The 18,234-nt window shown below is 37.0% G+C and overlaps 9 protein-coding genes across 9 annotated transcripts; 2 read left to right on the plus strand and 7 right to left on the minus strand.

Annotated features, from left to right (window-relative positions):
* Positions 1 to 267: 267 nt before the first annotated feature.
* Positions 268 to 1,389, minus strand: Tsp_11477 (hypothetical protein). The gene has a single exon (XM_003372997.1). It carries the CDS (start codon positions 1,387 to 1,389, stop codon positions 268 to 270), a length of 1,122 nt encoding a protein of 373 aa, XP_003373045.1.
* A 1,657-nt stretch (positions 1,390 to 3,046) lies between these two features.
* Tsp_11478 (Pao retrotransposon peptidase superfamily) lies at positions 3,047 to 4,629 on the minus strand. The gene is given in 3 exon segments (XM_003372998.1): positions 3,047 to 3,436; positions 3,460 to 3,792; positions 3,805 to 4,629. 3 exon segments carry the CDS (start codon positions 4,627 to 4,629, stop codon positions 3,047 to 3,049), a joined length of 1,548 nt encoding a protein of 515 aa, XP_003373046.1.
* A 4-nt stretch (positions 4,630 to 4,633) lies between these two features.
* Tsp_11479 (conserved hypothetical protein) lies at positions 4,634 to 6,716 on the minus strand. The gene is made up of 3 exons (XM_003372999.1): positions 6,360 to 6,716; positions 5,269 to 6,310; positions 4,634 to 5,100 (listed from the first exon to the last, which is right to left on the minus strand). The coding sequence occupies exons 1-3, from the start codon at positions 6,714 to 6,716 to the stop codon at positions 4,634 to 4,636; spliced, it is 1,866 nt and encodes a 621-aa protein (XP_003373047.1).
* A 189-nt stretch (positions 6,717 to 6,905) lies between these two features.
* Positions 6,906 to 7,328, minus strand: Tsp_11480 (conserved hypothetical protein). The gene is given in 3 exon segments (XM_003373000.1): positions 6,906 to 7,060; positions 7,126 to 7,258; positions 7,269 to 7,328. The coding sequence occupies 3 exon segments, from the start codon at positions 7,326 to 7,328 to the stop codon at positions 6,906 to 6,908; spliced, it is 348 nt and encodes a 115-aa protein (XP_003373048.1).
* A 2,292-nt stretch (positions 7,329 to 9,620) lies between these two features.
* On the minus strand, positions 9,621 to 10,148 carry Tsp_11481 (receptor expression-enhancing protein 5). Its single transcript, XM_003373001.1, has one exon. The coding sequence runs from the start codon at positions 10,146 to 10,148 to the stop codon at positions 9,621 to 9,623; it is 528 nt and encodes a 175-aa protein (XP_003373049.1).
* Positions 10,149 to 10,763: 615 nt separating this feature from the next.
* On the plus strand, positions 10,764 to 12,981 carry Tsp_11482 (conserved hypothetical protein). Its single transcript, XM_003373002.1, is given in 8 exon segments — positions 10,764 to 10,827; positions 10,843 to 10,985; positions 11,379 to 11,840; positions 11,886 to 11,962; positions 12,041 to 12,122; positions 12,276 to 12,329; positions 12,361 to 12,528; positions 12,907 to 12,981. The coding sequence occupies 8 exon segments, from the start codon at positions 10,764 to 10,766 to the stop codon at positions 12,979 to 12,981; spliced, it is 1,125 nt and encodes a 374-aa protein (XP_003373050.1).
* An 887-nt stretch (positions 12,982 to 13,868) lies between these two features.
* On the plus strand, positions 13,869 to 14,322 carry Tsp_11483 (conserved hypothetical protein). The gene is made up of 2 exons (XM_003373003.1): positions 13,869 to 14,059; positions 14,112 to 14,322. The coding sequence occupies exons 1-2, from the start codon at positions 13,869 to 13,871 to the stop codon at positions 14,320 to 14,322; spliced, it is 402 nt and encodes a 133-aa protein (XP_003373051.1).
* A 748-nt stretch (positions 14,323 to 15,070) lies between these two features.
* Positions 15,071 to 15,412, minus strand: Tsp_11484 (hypothetical protein). The gene has a single exon (XM_003373004.1). It carries the CDS (start codon positions 15,410 to 15,412, stop codon positions 15,071 to 15,073), a length of 342 nt encoding a protein of 113 aa, XP_003373052.1.
* An 837-nt stretch (positions 15,413 to 16,249) lies between these two features.
* Positions 16,250 to 17,427, minus strand: Tsp_11485 (C--binding protein 2 (CtBP2)). The gene is made up of 3 exons (XM_003373005.1): positions 17,301 to 17,427; positions 16,788 to 17,042; positions 16,250 to 16,722 (listed from the first exon to the last, which is right to left on the minus strand). Exons 1-3 carry the CDS (start codon positions 17,425 to 17,427, stop codon positions 16,250 to 16,252), a joined length of 855 nt encoding a protein of 284 aa, XP_003373053.1.
* Positions 17,428 to 18,234: the final 807 nt, after the last annotated feature.

The following is an 18,234-nucleotide window of genomic DNA, read 5'->3' on the forward strand; positions in this document are numbered from 1 at the left end:
TGATTTCTTTTGTTTTTACTTTATTTATTTGTTCAAAAACATCATTTTCATGCTTCATGATTCATGATAGATAAAACTAACGTAAAAATCACTGAAAACCAAATACATACATACATAGTTAGTTAAAAAACAGTATGGAATGTTTGTACGGTAGACACAGAGGGCGAAACACGCTGCACATAAAGTTTTCTTAAATAGCAAATCCAACATCACAAATAACTGAGAACAATGAACAACTGGAATAAATATTTGTCAAATTCAACAATCTTACAAACTAAGCCTCCAACCAATGAATGACGATGGTTTCATACCAGCTATCAGAAAATTACCACAAGTGTCAAACTCCAAACTCATGACTTCTTTTTCAACAGTTCTCGTCCACAAAAGTTGAGGTAGCTTCTTTCCTTTCACAATTTTCAGAGTCCAGATGCTGATTATTTTTTGCGCGTATGCGGCAGCTAGTACACTTTTTCCAGCATGAACAGTAAAATGCGTAAAAGTCACATTGTCCATAAAACTGTCATTCATGCAGCATATAGGCCTTGGGTTGATTACATAATATTTTAAACTGTGATCGATTTCAATAATTTCTGGAAGCCAAACCTGCAGAACCCCGTCCATTGACAGACTTGCAATTAAATTGCCAAACCAACGAATTCGTTTGATCACATCCTTGTGTAAATCAGATATTAAGACACACGGATTAGACACCACTGGAGGCTTTCTTCGTTCTTCTACTGAAATTCCGCATTCTTCTCCCCAATTCCACATAAAATTCACCGATTTGGAAGAACCTCCAAATATCACCCAACCCGTACGCAAGCTGAGTTCAGCTGATATTATCTCATCAAATGATTGCAATAATGGTTCAAAAACACGTAAACAACGTCCAGTACGAGCACTAATAAGCTTCATCGTACGATCCGCACTCGCAGTCACAAAAGCGCCAACTTTCTCTGGCAGCGCTGTCATATCACGGATCTCACCATTGTGCGCAAAAACAGTTAGCATACTTTCATCATTTGCCCGAATTATATAAACTCGACCAAGCTGTCCACCAGCAACAATGCATGAACAATGCGGATTTGATCCATTGACCCATGTACAACAGCGGAGAACTTCTTCAGGAAGCATGTAACCAAATACTGCAATTGGTTTCGTATATCCCCAGTTGTAAATAAATAATTTACATCCGGAGGTTATTACAAACACAGGATTTCTATTCTCTTCCTGTGGGCAAAAAGCAACAGAAATATCACCTTCCAAATTTTTATAGTCAAGCACAAAATCTTCTTCATGAATATTATTAGCCGGAAAAACATTTACTTTTCTTTTACTTTCATTTCTAACTGCTGAAGCTGGAAGTTGAATTGTTTTTTTCGGTCGCATTATTTCAAAACAACGGTAACACTGTGACAAAAATTAAATGTTGAAACTTTTAGCACACTTACAGTAAGATAATAAAGTTCAATTTCTGTTCCAGAAAACATTTGAATAATTTTGAAAATTACAATTGGAAAGCATTATTAAAATTTGTATAAATATAATTATGCATTTTATAAAAATACAAAAAGTAAAATATTATATGAAATATTGAAATGGGCTTGATTTCTTCAAAAAATCTTCACTATTAAAAATTGCTATTTAAACTGACAAAAAAAAACTTTATTTGCATATTTTTTCATTAAAAATAATATTTTATATTTATATGCAAAAATAACGGAAAACAAAAAATGATTGACTTACGGTACGGTAATATAATTAAAAGTGAATTAATGAAACTCAAGTTAATGAAGTTATTTCAAAAATAAACTCCTGCAAAATTTATCAACTTTTTTAGCATGAAACCTGAAAAACAGACTTTCTCAATAAACATGCACAATGGCAATCACATTTTGTTTTTAATCACAGTCAGACATGAGAAGTTTAAAATCGCTCTCAGAGAAAAGTATTGAAAAAGTTTCAAAATTATAATTTAAAATATCAGTTGAATAAAAATATGTCTAAAGCATCTTAAAGATAGCTGATTCTAATTTTTATTAACACAGTTAAGAAAGGCAGTAACGTTTATTTTCAATGCTTTTCATTCAAAAGTTTAGCCGGAATAAAATAATATTGACAAAAGTAAAATGTCATAAATATTTTTGCTGTATTAATGAAAGTGTTTTCCTTAAATATGGTGTGAAGCTAATCAAATTAACTGAACGTAAAAATTAAAATGACTTGCGGAATTAATGAAATGCTTTGAAATTTTAAAGTTAGCTGAATTTTGGCGTTTTTTCAATTCCTTTTTGAACTGTCACGAAAGACTAAACTAAGCAGTGTGGTTTATTCTTGCTATATTCATTTGTTTCTATTGTGAGTAAACAACAATTTTAAAAGTCAAAAAACCTGCTCAGTAAGTACATAACACTTCAAAAACTTTTTATCACATGTTTTGTGAGTTCTTTATAATGGCTAAAGTGGCTGCATTATGCTTAACAAACAATTCTAATGACTAATGCTTTCATGCTTTAAGTGAAAAGACTAAAATATCGTTAAAAAATAAGAAGGTACAAATAATAAGAATATTTAAAAAATAAAGAATTATTATTCAGCTTATTGTAATTATATCAGCAAAATACTTAAAATAAATCACTTCCTTTATATTTTATTATATTTAACCAGAAAAATAGTAATATACTGCTCACTTGTAATTTTTTATATTTTCGACCTATTGTAATAAAGGTAGGGCACAATATTATATTTTGATAACTAACCAAGTTCCAATAATGACTGTAGTTATTCGCGCCTTATTCGTCCACGTGACGAATAAGCTTTCTCTGGTTCTTTGTTAACTGTGATAACTACTGCGTCCAAGCAAATATAGGTCCACACAAATTTATTGTCCTCAGCAATAACGACAATCAGAGAGAAACAGTTTTACTCAACGATATCAAAACAACACGCTCAAACACACGGTTGACTTCACAGCAGCTACGACTGATACTACTACTATCATTTTTTACCACTGCTCTCTCTGCTCTTCTTCTCTCATATATTGTCATCATGGAGCATTACCACTGTTGTACCATTTTTGCCTGATATTCAAATTTGTCACATACTCTGCTTTCCAGCGTTTCCACCATTGGGAAATTAAACGCTGTCGCAAGTTGCAGTTCTTCATGAGTTGTGACGTGGACTGTGTTTTCGGTACCCATTCATCTTCATCTTTAGTGATTTCAGGAATATCAGTGTAATGGGTACCCGTCAAAAAATGGTACGGAGTGAGAATTTCCAGATTTGAGTTAGTTGACAATGCCTCCATTGAGACGGTTCCATTAACGGTTGAATATTCTCGACTCGGTTTTGGATAAAGGGTTTCCATCTTCTTGATATGCCTTTTATCCAACATAAAGTAATCTTGCTGTCCGTCCAGCAAGTCAATCTGTCGATCCTAATTTTTAATGCCTCTTTTACGAAGGTTATCAATTTAGCTGCCATTAATTCCAAACAAGGGAGAGTCATCTTCTTCAAAGGTGCAACCCTCGATTTGGCCATTACAACATTTGAAATTGAGCTGTGGTCTTTTTTCTTCACCACTACATATACCACTGCTTCATAGGCAGTCTCCGATGCGTCTCCAAACGCGTGCAGCTCAACCTTTTTTATTGTGGAACCATGAAATGGGATGAGACACCTTGGAATTCGGATATCTGATATATCACCCAATTCCATCTTCCATGTCTGCCATTCCTTTTGCAGCTCTGATGGTAACTCGTCATCCCAATTTAAACCTTTTTTCCACAACTTCTGAAATAGTACCTTCGCCTTGATTATGTATGGAGATAGGTGACCAAGAGGATCATACACCTTCGCAGTAACACTTATCAATTGACGCTTCGTGTCACGCGACCAAGGATCGACATCAGAAAGAGCACTATAAGCTAATTCATCGTTTGCCGAGTCCCAAACGATGCCTAATATCTTTGACGTATTAGTGTTCTTTCCCAATATATCTTCTGACGGTACATCCGCCAACACCGTGCCCAAATTACTGACCCATTTAGTCAGATGAAATCCGCCTTTTTTCATCAATGACACCAACTGTCTCACAGTTTCTCTGGCCACATCATCTTCATCTACTGAGAATACGATATCATCCACATACATATTCTCCAAAACTTGATTCGCCCCTTGTGGGAATCCTTGTAGATGATTCAATGCGTGATGTCTCGTCACGCTCATTGCCAGGAATGGCGAGCAAGTAAGCCCGAAGCATACTCGCCTAAAGCGGAATATTCGCGGTGTTTCTTGAGATCCCAACTCTCTCCATAAAAATCGAGTAACATCTCGATCCTTTTCATGTAGCCCAATCTGCAAGAACATCTTTGATATGTCTGCTTGCAGTCCTACACGAAATCTGCGGAAACGTAATAATATTTGGACCAGATCTTTTTGAAGCGGAGGTCCTGGATCTAACTGTCTATTGAGGGAGTCATTACGAAATTGCGCGGATCCATCAAACACTATCCGGCATTTCGTGCTGGATTTGTCTTCTCTTAGGACGGTATGATGTGGTAGATACCACGTTCTTCCAGGTCGTCCTTGTACGTCATTTACTTCTTCGACAATCCGTTTTCTAGGCATTCTTTCATTCCATTCTCATATAACTGAGCCTTGGTAGGATTCTACGCAAGCTCCGTTCCGTTTGAATTAATCGATCCAAAGCCTGTTTATAATTGTTTAGTAGTTTTGATTCTTTATTTGACCAAGGAAGCTGTACTTCGTATCTTTCCCCGTCAAAATGTACTGTTTTCTCAAACAGTTGTGAGGCTTTTGAATCGGTTTCCTTTTCTTCGTCTTTTATTCCGATGGCTTCCAAATCCCAAAAATTTTTCAAAATATCATCAAGATGATCTTCTATTTTTGCAAACAACATCTTGGTGCTCTTCGTGGGAACTTTTCCTGGAGTCGGACCACAAATGATCCATCCCAACGTGGAATGTATTGCCATCGGTTCTCCCTCTTGACCTTTTATGATGGCTTGATTAATAAAGTCGTAATAGTAGTCCAGGCCAATAAGTACGTCAAAGGTGGAAGATAAATCAGTAAAATCTTCTGCAAGTTGCAAGGACGTGAAGTGGCTATATTGTTTGATATCTCAACGGACGTTCGGACGGTCAGTGATTTTCTTTAAACACAATGCTTCCACCATTTGTTTCTTGTGAGACTTATCTCTCACCGATGTCAACCAAAATTTTACCCGGCGTATTCGTAAACATTCACTATTAATGTTTCCGAAAGATTCTATGTTCACTGTTTCGAAAGGGCCTTTTAAGCTTAAAGCTTCTGCGACACTCTTCTTCACAAAAGAGCGTTGTGAATCGCTATCGAATAAACAGTTGACAATCATAGAATTTCCGTCTTCATTATATAGTCTAGCATGGGCTGATTGAAGCAATGTGCCTCGATTACCAACCATAGCATGAGTAACATGAACTTTATTTTCCTCTAGTGTATTAGGTTGGTTTTCAATGACCGAACGTTTCTCTTGGTTCAGATGAATCAACGGGTGGTGACGTTTAGAACACTCTTTCACTCGACACCTCAGCTTTGCTTTACAAGTTGTTACTAAATGGCCTTTCTTCAGGCATAAGAAGCATAGTCCCAGCTTCTTCACGTTCGTTATTCTTTCTTTAGGACTCATGCGAATGAACTTAGGACAGTTTTCTATGGCATGATCCTTCTCACAAATAAAGCAAGCTTTCCTTACCGTAGCTTGTAATGCGGCTGTAGCATACTGTCCTCGTGGAACAGTCTTCCTGTTTGATGGAAATGGAGATACAAATTTTCTTTCTCTTCCTGGAAACGTTGATACTTCTCGACATTGTAATTCTGTCTTCAGAAATGACAGCAATTCATACATATCTTTCTGTCGGTTTGGATTTTGACGTTTCCATTCCACAGAAATTTCTCTCGGCAGTCGAGATAGTATTAATGGCATCAACACGGCTTGATACACTACAGGTGGAGTGTTTAACGTTTCCAGACCACGTATATTAATCTCCATATCGCTCACAAATTTTTCCAGCCGTTTCAAATCCCACTGATTTGTTATTACCGGTAAGTTTTGTAGGCTCTTCAAGTGTTCTTCAATAAGGAGTTGAGGGTCTCCAAATTTCTCGTTTAGGATGGTCAATGCAGTTTCATAATTAACCGCATTCAGAGTCAATCCCCGAATAGCAGTTTCTGCATTCCCAGATAACAACGATCGTAAATAATTGAATTTTTCAATCGGCGACAAATTTGAATTGGAGTTGATCGTTGCCTCAAATTCATCATGAAACCGTTGCTAATCATGGTACTCACCATTGAACTTCTTTATCTCCATCTTTGGAAGTCGCACGTTCGAGCTTCCGGCTTGAGAAATTGGCATAGACTCTGTAGATTTCACGTTCAAGTTCACGTTCCTTGTTTTCCACCTTGATTTTGAACTCTGTTATGTCGGCACATACAGTTCCTTTTTCTTCAGTATAAACATCAATTGCTTTCTGGTCCATAGAGTTATCGAGCAGCTTTGTGATAATTTCCTCATATCTGGACCATGTGTCCATAAGCTTTGCGAAACAAATCTGTCTTGTTTCAGCACTACCATCTGAAGCTGCTTCCATGTTTTCCATGGCAGTCTTTAGCCAACGTACCTGAGCAGCTCTTCGTTGAGCCAAGTTGTCCATAGTTGACAATCTTTTAACTGTTTCTAACTGCAATATAGCGTTGCAGACTAGCTATCACCACTTGAGAAGTATCTGGTTCTCCAAATCCAGCCTCCTTCTCCTGGCTCGTGGCACCAAAAAATATTGTTAAGGTCAGAATTGCAACAGGCAATCTGATGCTCAAGTACTAATCAGCACGACGCTCGCTCGTCAGGCCAAACGCAAGTGAACTGTATAAATAAAGTGGATCTGGTGTAATCTTTCACGGCGTAGACTGTGATCAGGGTACCAGCACTCTAGTCGACGGTGATCTCCTTCGCTGACGTTCTCCGGTTCACTGTCTCCGCGACCACGATACGCTACGACTGCAAATGCTCGAAGTGTACGAACACGAGCTACTACCGTTGTTCAATAACGGTAATCCAAATACCTCCACTACGGTACGTACGAGTCTCCCGCTCGATCGTCCTTCCGTGTGCACTTCGACCCGGTTCGTCCAAACACTTCCGACACGTCTCTTCCCAATACTGCCAACCATTACTGCCGACACGTCTTCTCTCGTACTGCTAACACCTTCTCATCGGCCAACACTGCCGCCAGTGCCTCTTCCAGTACGACCAAGACTTCCAACATTTCCGCGCTGACTATCAACACTGCCAACGCTTTTGCTATCGCTTCGGTCACTACTTCAGTCTCTATTACTCTACTGTACTGCTCGTGGCGCGATTTCTGGCCCTATATATAGAGCCAGAGTCAGCGGCCCCGCGGTCGACCCACGCGAACTACCAATAAGTGCTCGCGGGAGTGCTCGCTATCTCCGGCGCCGATCTAAATCCTTGTCGGATTCCAATTATGCTATCAAAAGTTCAGATCCTTTGATCTTGCGGTAGTCTATTGTCTCGCGAGCGACGGTCAGTCAGGCGCAGCAGGGGGCCTCTCTGAACCCAGTCCGTTGCCGCCAGAACGCTCAGATAGCGATCTGGCCGACGGGGTGCGGGTATTGTTCTCGTCCTACCCGCGACTTCTGGCCGCCAGCCCCTAGCCAGGTCACACCGACTAAGTCGATGTTGTTACGGACGTAGCAAATATAATAAAGGCAGGGCACAATATTATATTTTGATAACTAACAATCAAGTTCCAATAATGACTGTAGTTATTCGCGCCTTATTCGTCCACGTGACGAATAAGCTTTCTCTGGTTCTTTGTTAATTGTGATAACTACTGCGTCCAAGCAAATATCGGTCCACACAAATTTATTGTTATTCAATTATTCTTATCATTTATTGTGCAATTATTCTTATCAATGCACTCTCCATACGTATTTGTAATGCCATAAAATCATTTCTATCAAATTCTGAAGAAAATAAAAGTAACAATTAATTAATAAGATAAAGGATTGAAATCTGTATAGCGGTATAAAAATAAAGGGAAAAATAAAAGACAAGGCTCACTTTATGTTAACATTGCAGAACATCCAGCTATTAGTATGCAGTGCTTTCTTTTAAAAGAATTTGAAAACGTCAAACCTCTTTTCAACTACGACAAAACTTCATTTAAGAAGAATTTGTTTAATAGAAGTCTTTTAATCAGAATTGCATAAATCATAAATGTTTTGAAATCAGAACTGTACAATGAAATTTGGAGCATTCTACCTTAGTTAACCCTTCGTAGGTCAAGTGGGGTACATTTTGTGCCCCAGAGCTGTTTTTGACAGATAACTCTGCCGTACTGCTTCATTTCATGCCAGATTTTTCTATAGCTAAATTTTATACAGTTCTACATGGCATGAATTTTTACAAGTGCATATAATTAGTAGATTGGTAATTAAAGCGGTTTTGCTGCTGGGGGTCCATTTCGTTCCCCACCTAATCTTCGTGATCTGGACTTTTCACCAGTATTTGGAAATTAAGTCACACTGGAAATTAAATCACAGCCACTCCAAAAAATACCTGAAATCATCGATCATTACAACAAATCCAAATACGGAGTTAGCATTGCAGAACAGACGATTCGAGAGTATACATGCAGCAAGATAACTCGTCGATGGCCACTCTGGTTGTTCATGAACATCTTTGACATTGTAGTACTGAATGCTAACATTATATGGACTTTCATCCATCCTAACTAAATGGAAACGAGGAATGACACGAAGCGGATTTTCTGCAGCAATTGGCGCCAGCATTATTTTGGGGTTTGGCACCCTGTTTGATTAATTTACTCTATATTATCCACAGAAACTTTATCCCAGAATCCATAAAGCACACAAACATGGACTACATTCAAGAATGATCAATGTGGTAACCTCAGAGCATTTTACTGATTATTAGCATATGGATTATTTCAATAGAATCATCATAAAAAGAGAAAGTGTTATATGTTTACATATGCAGACAGGTGCCCTGAATATGAACAGTAAACATGAAATAACAGTTTAAAAACGTCATAGATTAAAAAAATTGCTATGAAGATTGAGCATAAAAATTTATTGATAGATTTGGAATGAATAAGGCTAATTATTTTTATTTGAATCACGACACTGTTCCACACATCGTTTATCTACCTATGTAGACAGGTGCCCGCATAAGGACTAACGATCTTGATATAATCCAAAAATTTTATTCTGAAACTGCACTTATTACATGTTTTTGATATTTAACCTTGAACTAAAAAATAGCTAAAAAATATGCTTCCAGTTTCTATCACGATGGCTTGAATTTCTACTGGAAAGTACAAATCAGAGAAAATTAATTATTAAAGTTTATAATTTTATTAAAGAAACAATATTATTTTCGAATACAATCAACTGTTAACATTATTCAAAGATGAAGATAATCTAATGTGTCATAGGGAAATACAATACATAAAATTAATATAAAAATGTTAGTGAATAAGCGGATGAGTAGTATAAAATAATGATGATGGTGGTTATTCTGTGGTCATTTCTACAGCAGTAGTACAGCCAGATATGAACTGACTGTAGCGAGATTGAAAGAACTTCTCATACAATATTTCAGCTCCAAGACAACTCGGCATAGATAGTGAAAGAAAGAAAACGCATTTCGGTAACCAATAGATTGCAATAAACAGAAGATTGTAACCAGCAAATAAATCAAAAATTGTAAACAAACCAAAAATAACCCAATAAAACATCCACTGCTTGCATTTGCTTTTCTCAATAGATTCCATCTCTGCTAAAGTTTTCATTACTGGATAGACAATGCAAATCAAGTCGCACAACAATTTTACAGCGGGGTTGTATACAGCCAACAGCATACAAATCACACCAGCCAGCACAATCGCAGCTTGATAACGACTTCGGCCGCTTACTTGTTCAATTTTACCAAAAAGTTTGCCAACTAATGCGCTGTCATCATTGATGGCATTGACAACATCCCTGCAAATACCATGAGGAACTTTTTCCATTTTCAAGCAATCGAAAAAGCAACCGTTCATTTGGAGCAACACGAACAAACTAATTTTCAAGCATTAAGCCATCTGTATACTTATTTGAAACTTTAAAATAAGCAGACTACAATTTTGAAATTGTTTAAATTTAAACAAAACTTTCAACACATGAGTTTAAAGCATTAAAACAGTTAAGATATATGATTATATGATTATATGGCCTTGACAGTTATTGATTTGAAAAATGTGAAAATCAAGAAATAGAAATTATATAGTATACAATCCATAAGCAGTGAAAAACCTATTCTTTAAATTGATAACTTTCAAAAAATTTTTCATCCAAATCTGAAATTACAAAAAATCATAAAGCTGAAAATGTTTGTAACTGTATAACAAGCACTGTGTAAAAACATAAGGAAGAGGAACGCATATTTTGAATAAAAATTTCTTAAAATAACATAAATTTTATATTTTATGCCACACATATAAATATATATTTATATTTATGTCAGAAAATTATAAGAAATTAGTTTTGGCGAATGAATAAAAGCTCTTTTAGAACTGCTAAGCAGCAGATGCCTTAAGTTTGAACAAACCTTTTTGTGCCTTTAAGATTGAATCAGTGATTTGTTTATCTTTGTTTTAACTACATTCATTTCTTTGATGCACTCATATATATATAATTGTGATGCCAAATGCACTGCTGTCTTTGCTTTTTATAATACGAGTTTATTAGTTTTAGGGTCTGGTATATTAAGAACAGCACAACTTTTTTTGCTTTTGTTAGTATATATTCGGCAAACAAATACATATTCGAGCAAATCAGTGAGCAAGACACTGCCATTAAATGATTCGCAAACTATATTCAATTTGAAATGTGATGCGGTACCTTTGAGAAAAACTAGCTCTGCGCTGCACAATATTAACATTTTTTTCAATATAATTTCAAATATAACTATGTTGAAAATGCTGAAAAATGTAATTTAAATTTTTTAATTTATTACATTGCGATAATATCAAGCGCTCATTGAATATACTTTTCAACTTTTATGTACCTGCGTATTATTGTCACTTACTGTAATTATCTTAAATTGTGTTTTTTTTAATTTGTTAATTTTTAAATTCTGGAATTGATACGCATTGTTTTACAGCATAAATGAACCTGAAGATTAAAAACATGTTTCACATTTTAAGTTTTCTTTGTTCTGCAACTTTTATTTTGGTAAATTGAATTGTCAATTTTAAAGGGTAGAAAAATGATAATATTCGTTGAATTAGGTAATTCTGTTTACTATATTGTCACGAAGAAGTGAAAATGTGCACTTGTTTTTGTGCAAGGAATATTTGCATTATCCTACATTGCGATATCATCATCCTGTGAATGCATCTCTTGTAGGTTTGGCATTTCAGGCGAATACTTTGGAAATTTTGAAAAAGATGTTTTGCCACGAATCAAATCTCTACTCTGTTAAATCATTCAATTCTTTAAATACTGAACATATTCCATTCGTAACAGCTGCAAATGATGTTTATTTTCAAAACGTATTGGTTACAATTCGTTCTGTTCAAATGCATTTTCCATATGCAAGAATAGTTTTATATGATTTGGGATTAGAAAGAAATCAAAGCGAATACGCATCAAAGTTATGCAATGTGAAGGTCATGAAATTTCCATTTGATGAATTTCCTGAATTTGTTAGCACATTGTCAGAATTCCGTTGGAAACCTATTATTTTGATGGTATATTTTTATTTTTTATATTATCTTTTAAAGTAATCATTTCAGTTATCTTTGATGGAATACGGAACACTTTGGTATTTGGATTCCAGTATAATGTTAACTTCGTCAAATTTATTACCAGTGTATAATTTGATCAACCAATTACATCCAGTAGTTGTTTTGTTGCAGTTGACTTTTGATAATTAAGTTTAATTTTGCAGAACAAAGCTGACACAAACGGAAAATGCTCTCTTTTGTTTCATAGTAGTAGTGGTCATGGTATCTTCAGCGCGACAAATCCAAGTAAAATTATTTTTAAAAAGTATGCGCAAATTGTTGTAATCGTTTAATGCTTTCCATATGTTGCAGAGATGTATGATTACTTTCCTACCAATTTGGAAAAACTGAAAAATACTGAAATGTTTGAATCAGGAATAATTTTTGTTTCATATTCAGAAGAAGTTTATTCTGTTCTTTTTTGGTGGGAAGATTTTATCGTATGTTGTAAAGGTAAATTTGTTGAATCATTTCAGGATGGTAGCTTGCGCCATTGAAGGGCCCTGCATGGCTCCACCGGATTCGAACTCGTTTTGTCAATTTGGAAGAAATCGGTATCGCAATTATGCATTTTGTCACAGATACGACCAGTCTGCGTTTAACTTACTTCTTGCAAATCTTTTGCATTACAAAAGTGACCGCTGGTCTAGTGGTATGTCGTATTTTTATCTTGTTAGACGAAACCAAAGAGATGAAACAAATTTTCCAGTGATGTGCTGATACTGTTCTCCAGTTTGCCGTACATTTTTGTTTTATGAATACAGTGCTTTTCATTATTTGAATGCTTTGTTGCAGACATGCATTTGAGAACACTGTTATTGTACAAAGTGATTATTATGCTGAAGAGAACTTGTTTAATGATAAAGATATCTTGTAAACTTTTATTATCATTTTATTGTCAATGTTGAGTATCCATTTTCAATTTTATTAATACCTTTTATTGCAAAACTGATATGCAACACATCACTTGTAGTGAACACACCGGCTATTTTTTTTCTACAAAATGAACTTTATTATTTTTTAAATATAGCCTGCATGGTCCAATTGTTGGAATATAACATTCCAAGCTCATGAATTGGGTTTTTACGAAATCAGTAGTTTCTGAAATGAAACAAAAAAAATATTTTGTATTTTTTTGTAAATCGTTTGATGCGATATGTGTAATATTGAGTAATTTGAATGATTAAATGTAAAATGAGTTTAAAATGTCCACTATTGTATGAATATAAAGCATTGGTCAAGAATTTACTCTTACTGACCGCATTCTTCTTCACATCGGTTAAATTTGTATTTTTAAAATTTTTATTAATGACACTGATAACAGCGCATTAATTAAAAAGTATCCGTACTATGATTTGTTTGATGTTACTATGTAAGCCCATCTTTAAAATGTCGCAACAGCTCAATTTTCTGCAATAGCTTCAGCTTTGCTTCTGCAGACAAGCTGTCAGTCGATTACTGCGTCGATGAAAGTGAAATAAATAACAGATGCTGAAGTCAAAGAAAGTGATTTCACATGTATGGAAATTTTTGCATTAAAAATTCAATTGAACTTTGTTTCTAAGATTTTTTGTTTATTTATTAATGAAAAATGTCCGAGTTTATGATAAAATAATTCAACAGCAGCACTTCAAACTCAACTATTGATGTATATATATATTACAGATGGTAGGTATTAATTTGTACTATTTTACATTTTGATTCTACTTTATTTTTTCAATAGAAAAATAGTAATGTATTATGGTATGATGTATGGATTTCAAATGTATAATCGTAGTGTTTGAATTATGCTATTTCAGATTTACACCACCAGTTCCAAAGGCCAAATAGGATAGTATAATAGAAGTTAGTAGTAATTAATAATGGATTGAAATTCGAATTCACCATTCTCCAGTTCTGCTCAGAAAGATCACTTGGAACGGTTTCGGGTGTAGTGCCAGCGTGCAGATGTAATTGTTCAAATCCAATTTGTTCAATGCATCTTCTTGGATGATGCAACGTTGGATCAAAGAGGCAAAGAAAATGAAAATTTCAAATCGAGCCACGAGCTCACCTCCACACCTTCGGCGTCCCAAACTGTACGGCATGATCAAGTCGGCTTTGGTTGGGTCCAGTGATCCGTCTTCGCGCAAAAATCGTCCCGGATCGAATTCATCGACGCGGTCGAAAACTGTTCTGTCTCGGTGAGCTGAATATAAATTGAAAAGCACCGGCGTGCCTTCGGCTATCTCGTAGCCGCATAATTGACAATCTTTTGTCGCTTTGTGCACAATTGCCAACGGTGATATGGACGAATAACGGTAAACTTCGCACAAGGTGGCCATGGTCAGCGGCAATTTGCCACGGTCAGACCAGACCAACTGGTGATGGTGAGGATCACCAATTTGGTCGTCCAATTCTTGGCGAACACGACCCTGCCACTGGGGATACTTTGCCATCAGCATGATGGCCCACTGCAACGTCAACGCTATGGTACCGAAACCGGCGCCGAACAAACTGCCACTCAAGCCTTTCAACATATCCCGATCGTATTCTTTGCCATCATCATCACCGTCTTCTTCTTGGGTTGTGGAAATTTTGTAAAAAAAATCCGTAACATCTCGCAAATTTTCTTGATCATAAGTTCTGACGTGTTGTTCAGTCAGTTGATCCGAATAAGCGCGAATTCGACGCAACAAATCGACAAATTTCGCCACTTGCTTCCTCACAAGCCAACTCGCCCAAGGTATGTAATCGCACAGTACACCGAAACGAGCGGTCCGTGCAAATTCATCGGCCGTTTCCAATATTCGACCAACTTCGGCCGAATCTTTGTCAAAATGCTGACCATAACACACGTAGCCCATGATTGTGCACACGGCACGGTAAAGCGGCTTCTTGGGATCCACGGGCTTGCCGGCGGCGTGTTTCAGTTCGGCCATCAGGAAGCCGACCGCTTTTGCCGCCACGCTTTCCAATTCGGCTCTTCTCCTGTTAGTGAACATTGACATAGCTTTCAATATCAGCTTCTTTCTTCGCTCTAAACGGAATTGAAAACTGAAAACTTTTCTTCTGTCGTCTATTTTCCATAATATTTCATACAATCAGATGGTATTCAAAGCACACGAATGACATATTTCATCAGGTTGAATTGAATTTTAAAATTTTTTCTTAAAAATTGAATAATTTAAAATACAACTAAAGCACACTTATTATTAACTGTAAGCTGGTGAAAAGTCGTCGAATCCAGAAACCAGGCGGAAGGTGAAAAAGTCGGGCCGTCCGGCGAAGTGGTCATTGGTGGCCAACGCCCCCCGAATCGCTCGCTGACCGTTGACAACGACCAACTGTCGACTACCAACGCGAATACTGTACACGTCGCCGTACTGTTCCCAGAGCCTGGTCAGGGTGAGGTTCATTTTCGAGCCCAGCCAAGGCATGTAGCCGACTATTGGCAAGCCGAACGGTCCAGGCGGTGATTTGCCACCGCCCCGGCATGTCCACCACAGTAATGAAAATCCGATCACAAGAATGCAAATCACAACGGCCAAGCTCATCCTAATGTTGGTGTGTGTGTGTGTGTGTGTGTGAATGCTTTCCACTACTAATGAACAAACTTTCACACAGAGCAAACGCAACGCCTGAAAGTAAACAATTTAATGCACATGCTTATCGTACAGATGATAAACAAAATAAACAAGCGACAAATTTGCATTGAAAATTGCATATCGTATATTTTTTTTATCCAAAGTAGAAAAAAATTTTTTAATCACATCATTTTTCTATAGTGATTTATCTCTAGTTGACAAAATTATAATTAATAAATGAAAAAAATATCATCAGTATTGTCGACCAGGTTAATGTTCAAAAAATTCCATTCCACCTTGAGTAAATAACGTACGTTGTTTACTAGTGCTGTTTGAAAAATGCAAAATAATATGCTAACGATTGTATTTTTTATAAAATAAACGTCACTGTTATTGTGGTAAACATAAAAAATGCAAAGAAATAAATACATACTATAGCTCTGTATATATATATATACATATATCTATATATGTATGCGCGTGTGTATTCACTTGAAAATATGAAATAATAATATTCGACAATGTCAAAATAAAATATAACATATACGTGGAAACTTGTACATAAAACATACAGAGAGGCCATAAAATGATTTTAAAAAAATACAAGTCGTATTAAAAACACTTATACAAATAAAAATGAATAAAACGTTGAAAAAGCATACATCACAGACATACACACACACACACGCACACAAACATGAGTAGGAGATGCGCCTTGGTTGAAGAGCAATAAGTGAGTTTAAAAAGAGGATAAAATAAGAAGAAAAAGAAAAAGAAGAATAACAAACAAGGGAAAAGTAGAAGTTTTCACGTTTCCGCAGAAGATACCGAATCGACTTGATTGGAATCCGGCGATTTGGGCATTGGAGAACTGCGCGAATTTGAACAAACACCACTCTGCAGCATAGGCAACAGTGCGGATAGTGATGGTGTTGGGGTCGTCGGTGGCGCCGCCAACGTTGCTGCCAACGTAGATGACAAAGCAGTCGCAGGTGGCGTGGGCGTGGGAGTGGGCGGTGGTGCGGAAATTGTGGCCGCCGGCGAACAGAGCGCCTGTTGCAGATGTTGATGAGATCTGCTGGGGATGTTCACGTTGGCAGACATCGCGCTCGGCGGACGGCTTCGTTTCGCCATGCTGCCGACGGTCATAGCTGCCGCCTCGGCATTGCCAACGAGATTGGGGAACGACATCGTAACCGGCACCTGAGGGCCGCCGACATTGAGGAACGTCGGCGGGTATGGAAGCAAATTCGACCCTGGAAAGCCGACTCCATTCAAGCCTACAAGAAAAATCACGCTTGTTTGTTTGTTTGTTTGTTTGTTGGTTGGTTGGTTAATTGTTTACCATCCCCACGAGCTGAGAATGGGTTGAATGGGATACCCAAATCGACAGATTTTCGAACGAAATTCAAATGTTCAGCCGAATTGGATAGCACCAAAAATTTCCTATTGACACAATTGCGCAGATCATCCGGTATTGTACCAGTAATAGCACGACGTATTTCATGCGCCGCAGCTTCTCTCATCTCGCGGCACGCTTCTTCGGAATACCAACTACAGTGAGGGGTGCGGATCAAATTTCGTACATCCGCAAAATGTCCTGCAAAGAAAATTTTTCCATTAACGTTGTAAAAACTATTTTTTAACAATTAAATTATCCAAAGAAAAAAGAATTTATTATTCGTTGAAAAAACGTGTGAATGATATACATATATGTGCATAAATAAATTGATTACAATGGATTGACAATCAATAAATTTAAACGACCACCAAAACTTGATGAACATGACAAACTGCTTATTGAACAATTGAAAAAAGAAGGAAAATTAATTAATTTTTTTTAGAAAATAATATTTACCAAAGGCTGGATTTTGTTGATCAAATTCAAAAACATCCAATGCTGCTGAACGAATACGACCAGTGCGTAGGGCCCTGGCCAAGGCGATCTCATCGACCAAAGCCCCTCTGGAGACGTTGACAATCATCGCATCTACAAAACTGCAATTGGTCAATAATTTGCATTGGAATAGAGAAAGGGAATGGGGTTTTTTATTATGGAACAACAATACTTTGCTTCATTTGCATAATGCTGCTTTCGTTGATTATGTGGTAACTGCTCGGCGTGAGTGGACAATGCAAAGTGATGCAGTCAGCTTGAGCAAACAAGTCTTTCAGCGTGCTCATCTGCTTGATGTCGAAAACTTTGTCCGTACCGTCGGCAACGGCCGGGTCGTAGAAAATCACGTTGAAGCCGAACACTTTTGCCCGCAAAGCGACGGCCGTACCGACACAACCTATATTAATTATATTATTATTATTGTTGTTGTTGGATTTAATGAAATCAAAATTTCAAATAATCCCCATCCTTTTTTCCCCTACCAAATCCGACGATTCCCAACGTCTGGCCGCGGATTCGTACCGTACCGCTGGCCGCTTCGCGAATCATCTCCGGACCGAAGATGTGCTTTCCATTCGATACCGCATTCGCCAACCAATAAGTGCGTCTGTACAAATTGAGAATCAAGCACAACGTACTGTCGGCCACTTCATCAACATCTATCCCAGGTACATTGCAAACAGTAATACCTGAGACAAAAGAGGAGATTTAAGCATTGATAATAATAATAATAATAAAATTTATAAATTACCAAGATCTCCGGCAGCTTTGATGTCGATGTTGTCCACGTCGGAACCGATTCGAACGATCACTTTCAAAGCTTTGTATTGCAAAAGATCATCTCTGTTCAGCGACATGCCATGCCAAAGCAGAGCAGCAAACGCCTCATTCAACA

The sequence above is a fragment of the Trichinella spiralis genome (assembly GCF_000181795.1).
Source record: "Trichinella spiralis strain ISS 195 chromosome Unknown Scfld7, whole genome shotgun sequence".
In the NCBI taxonomy this organism is placed as follows: Eukaryota; Metazoa; Nematoda; class Enoplea; order Trichinellida; family Trichinellidae; genus Trichinella; species Trichinella spiralis.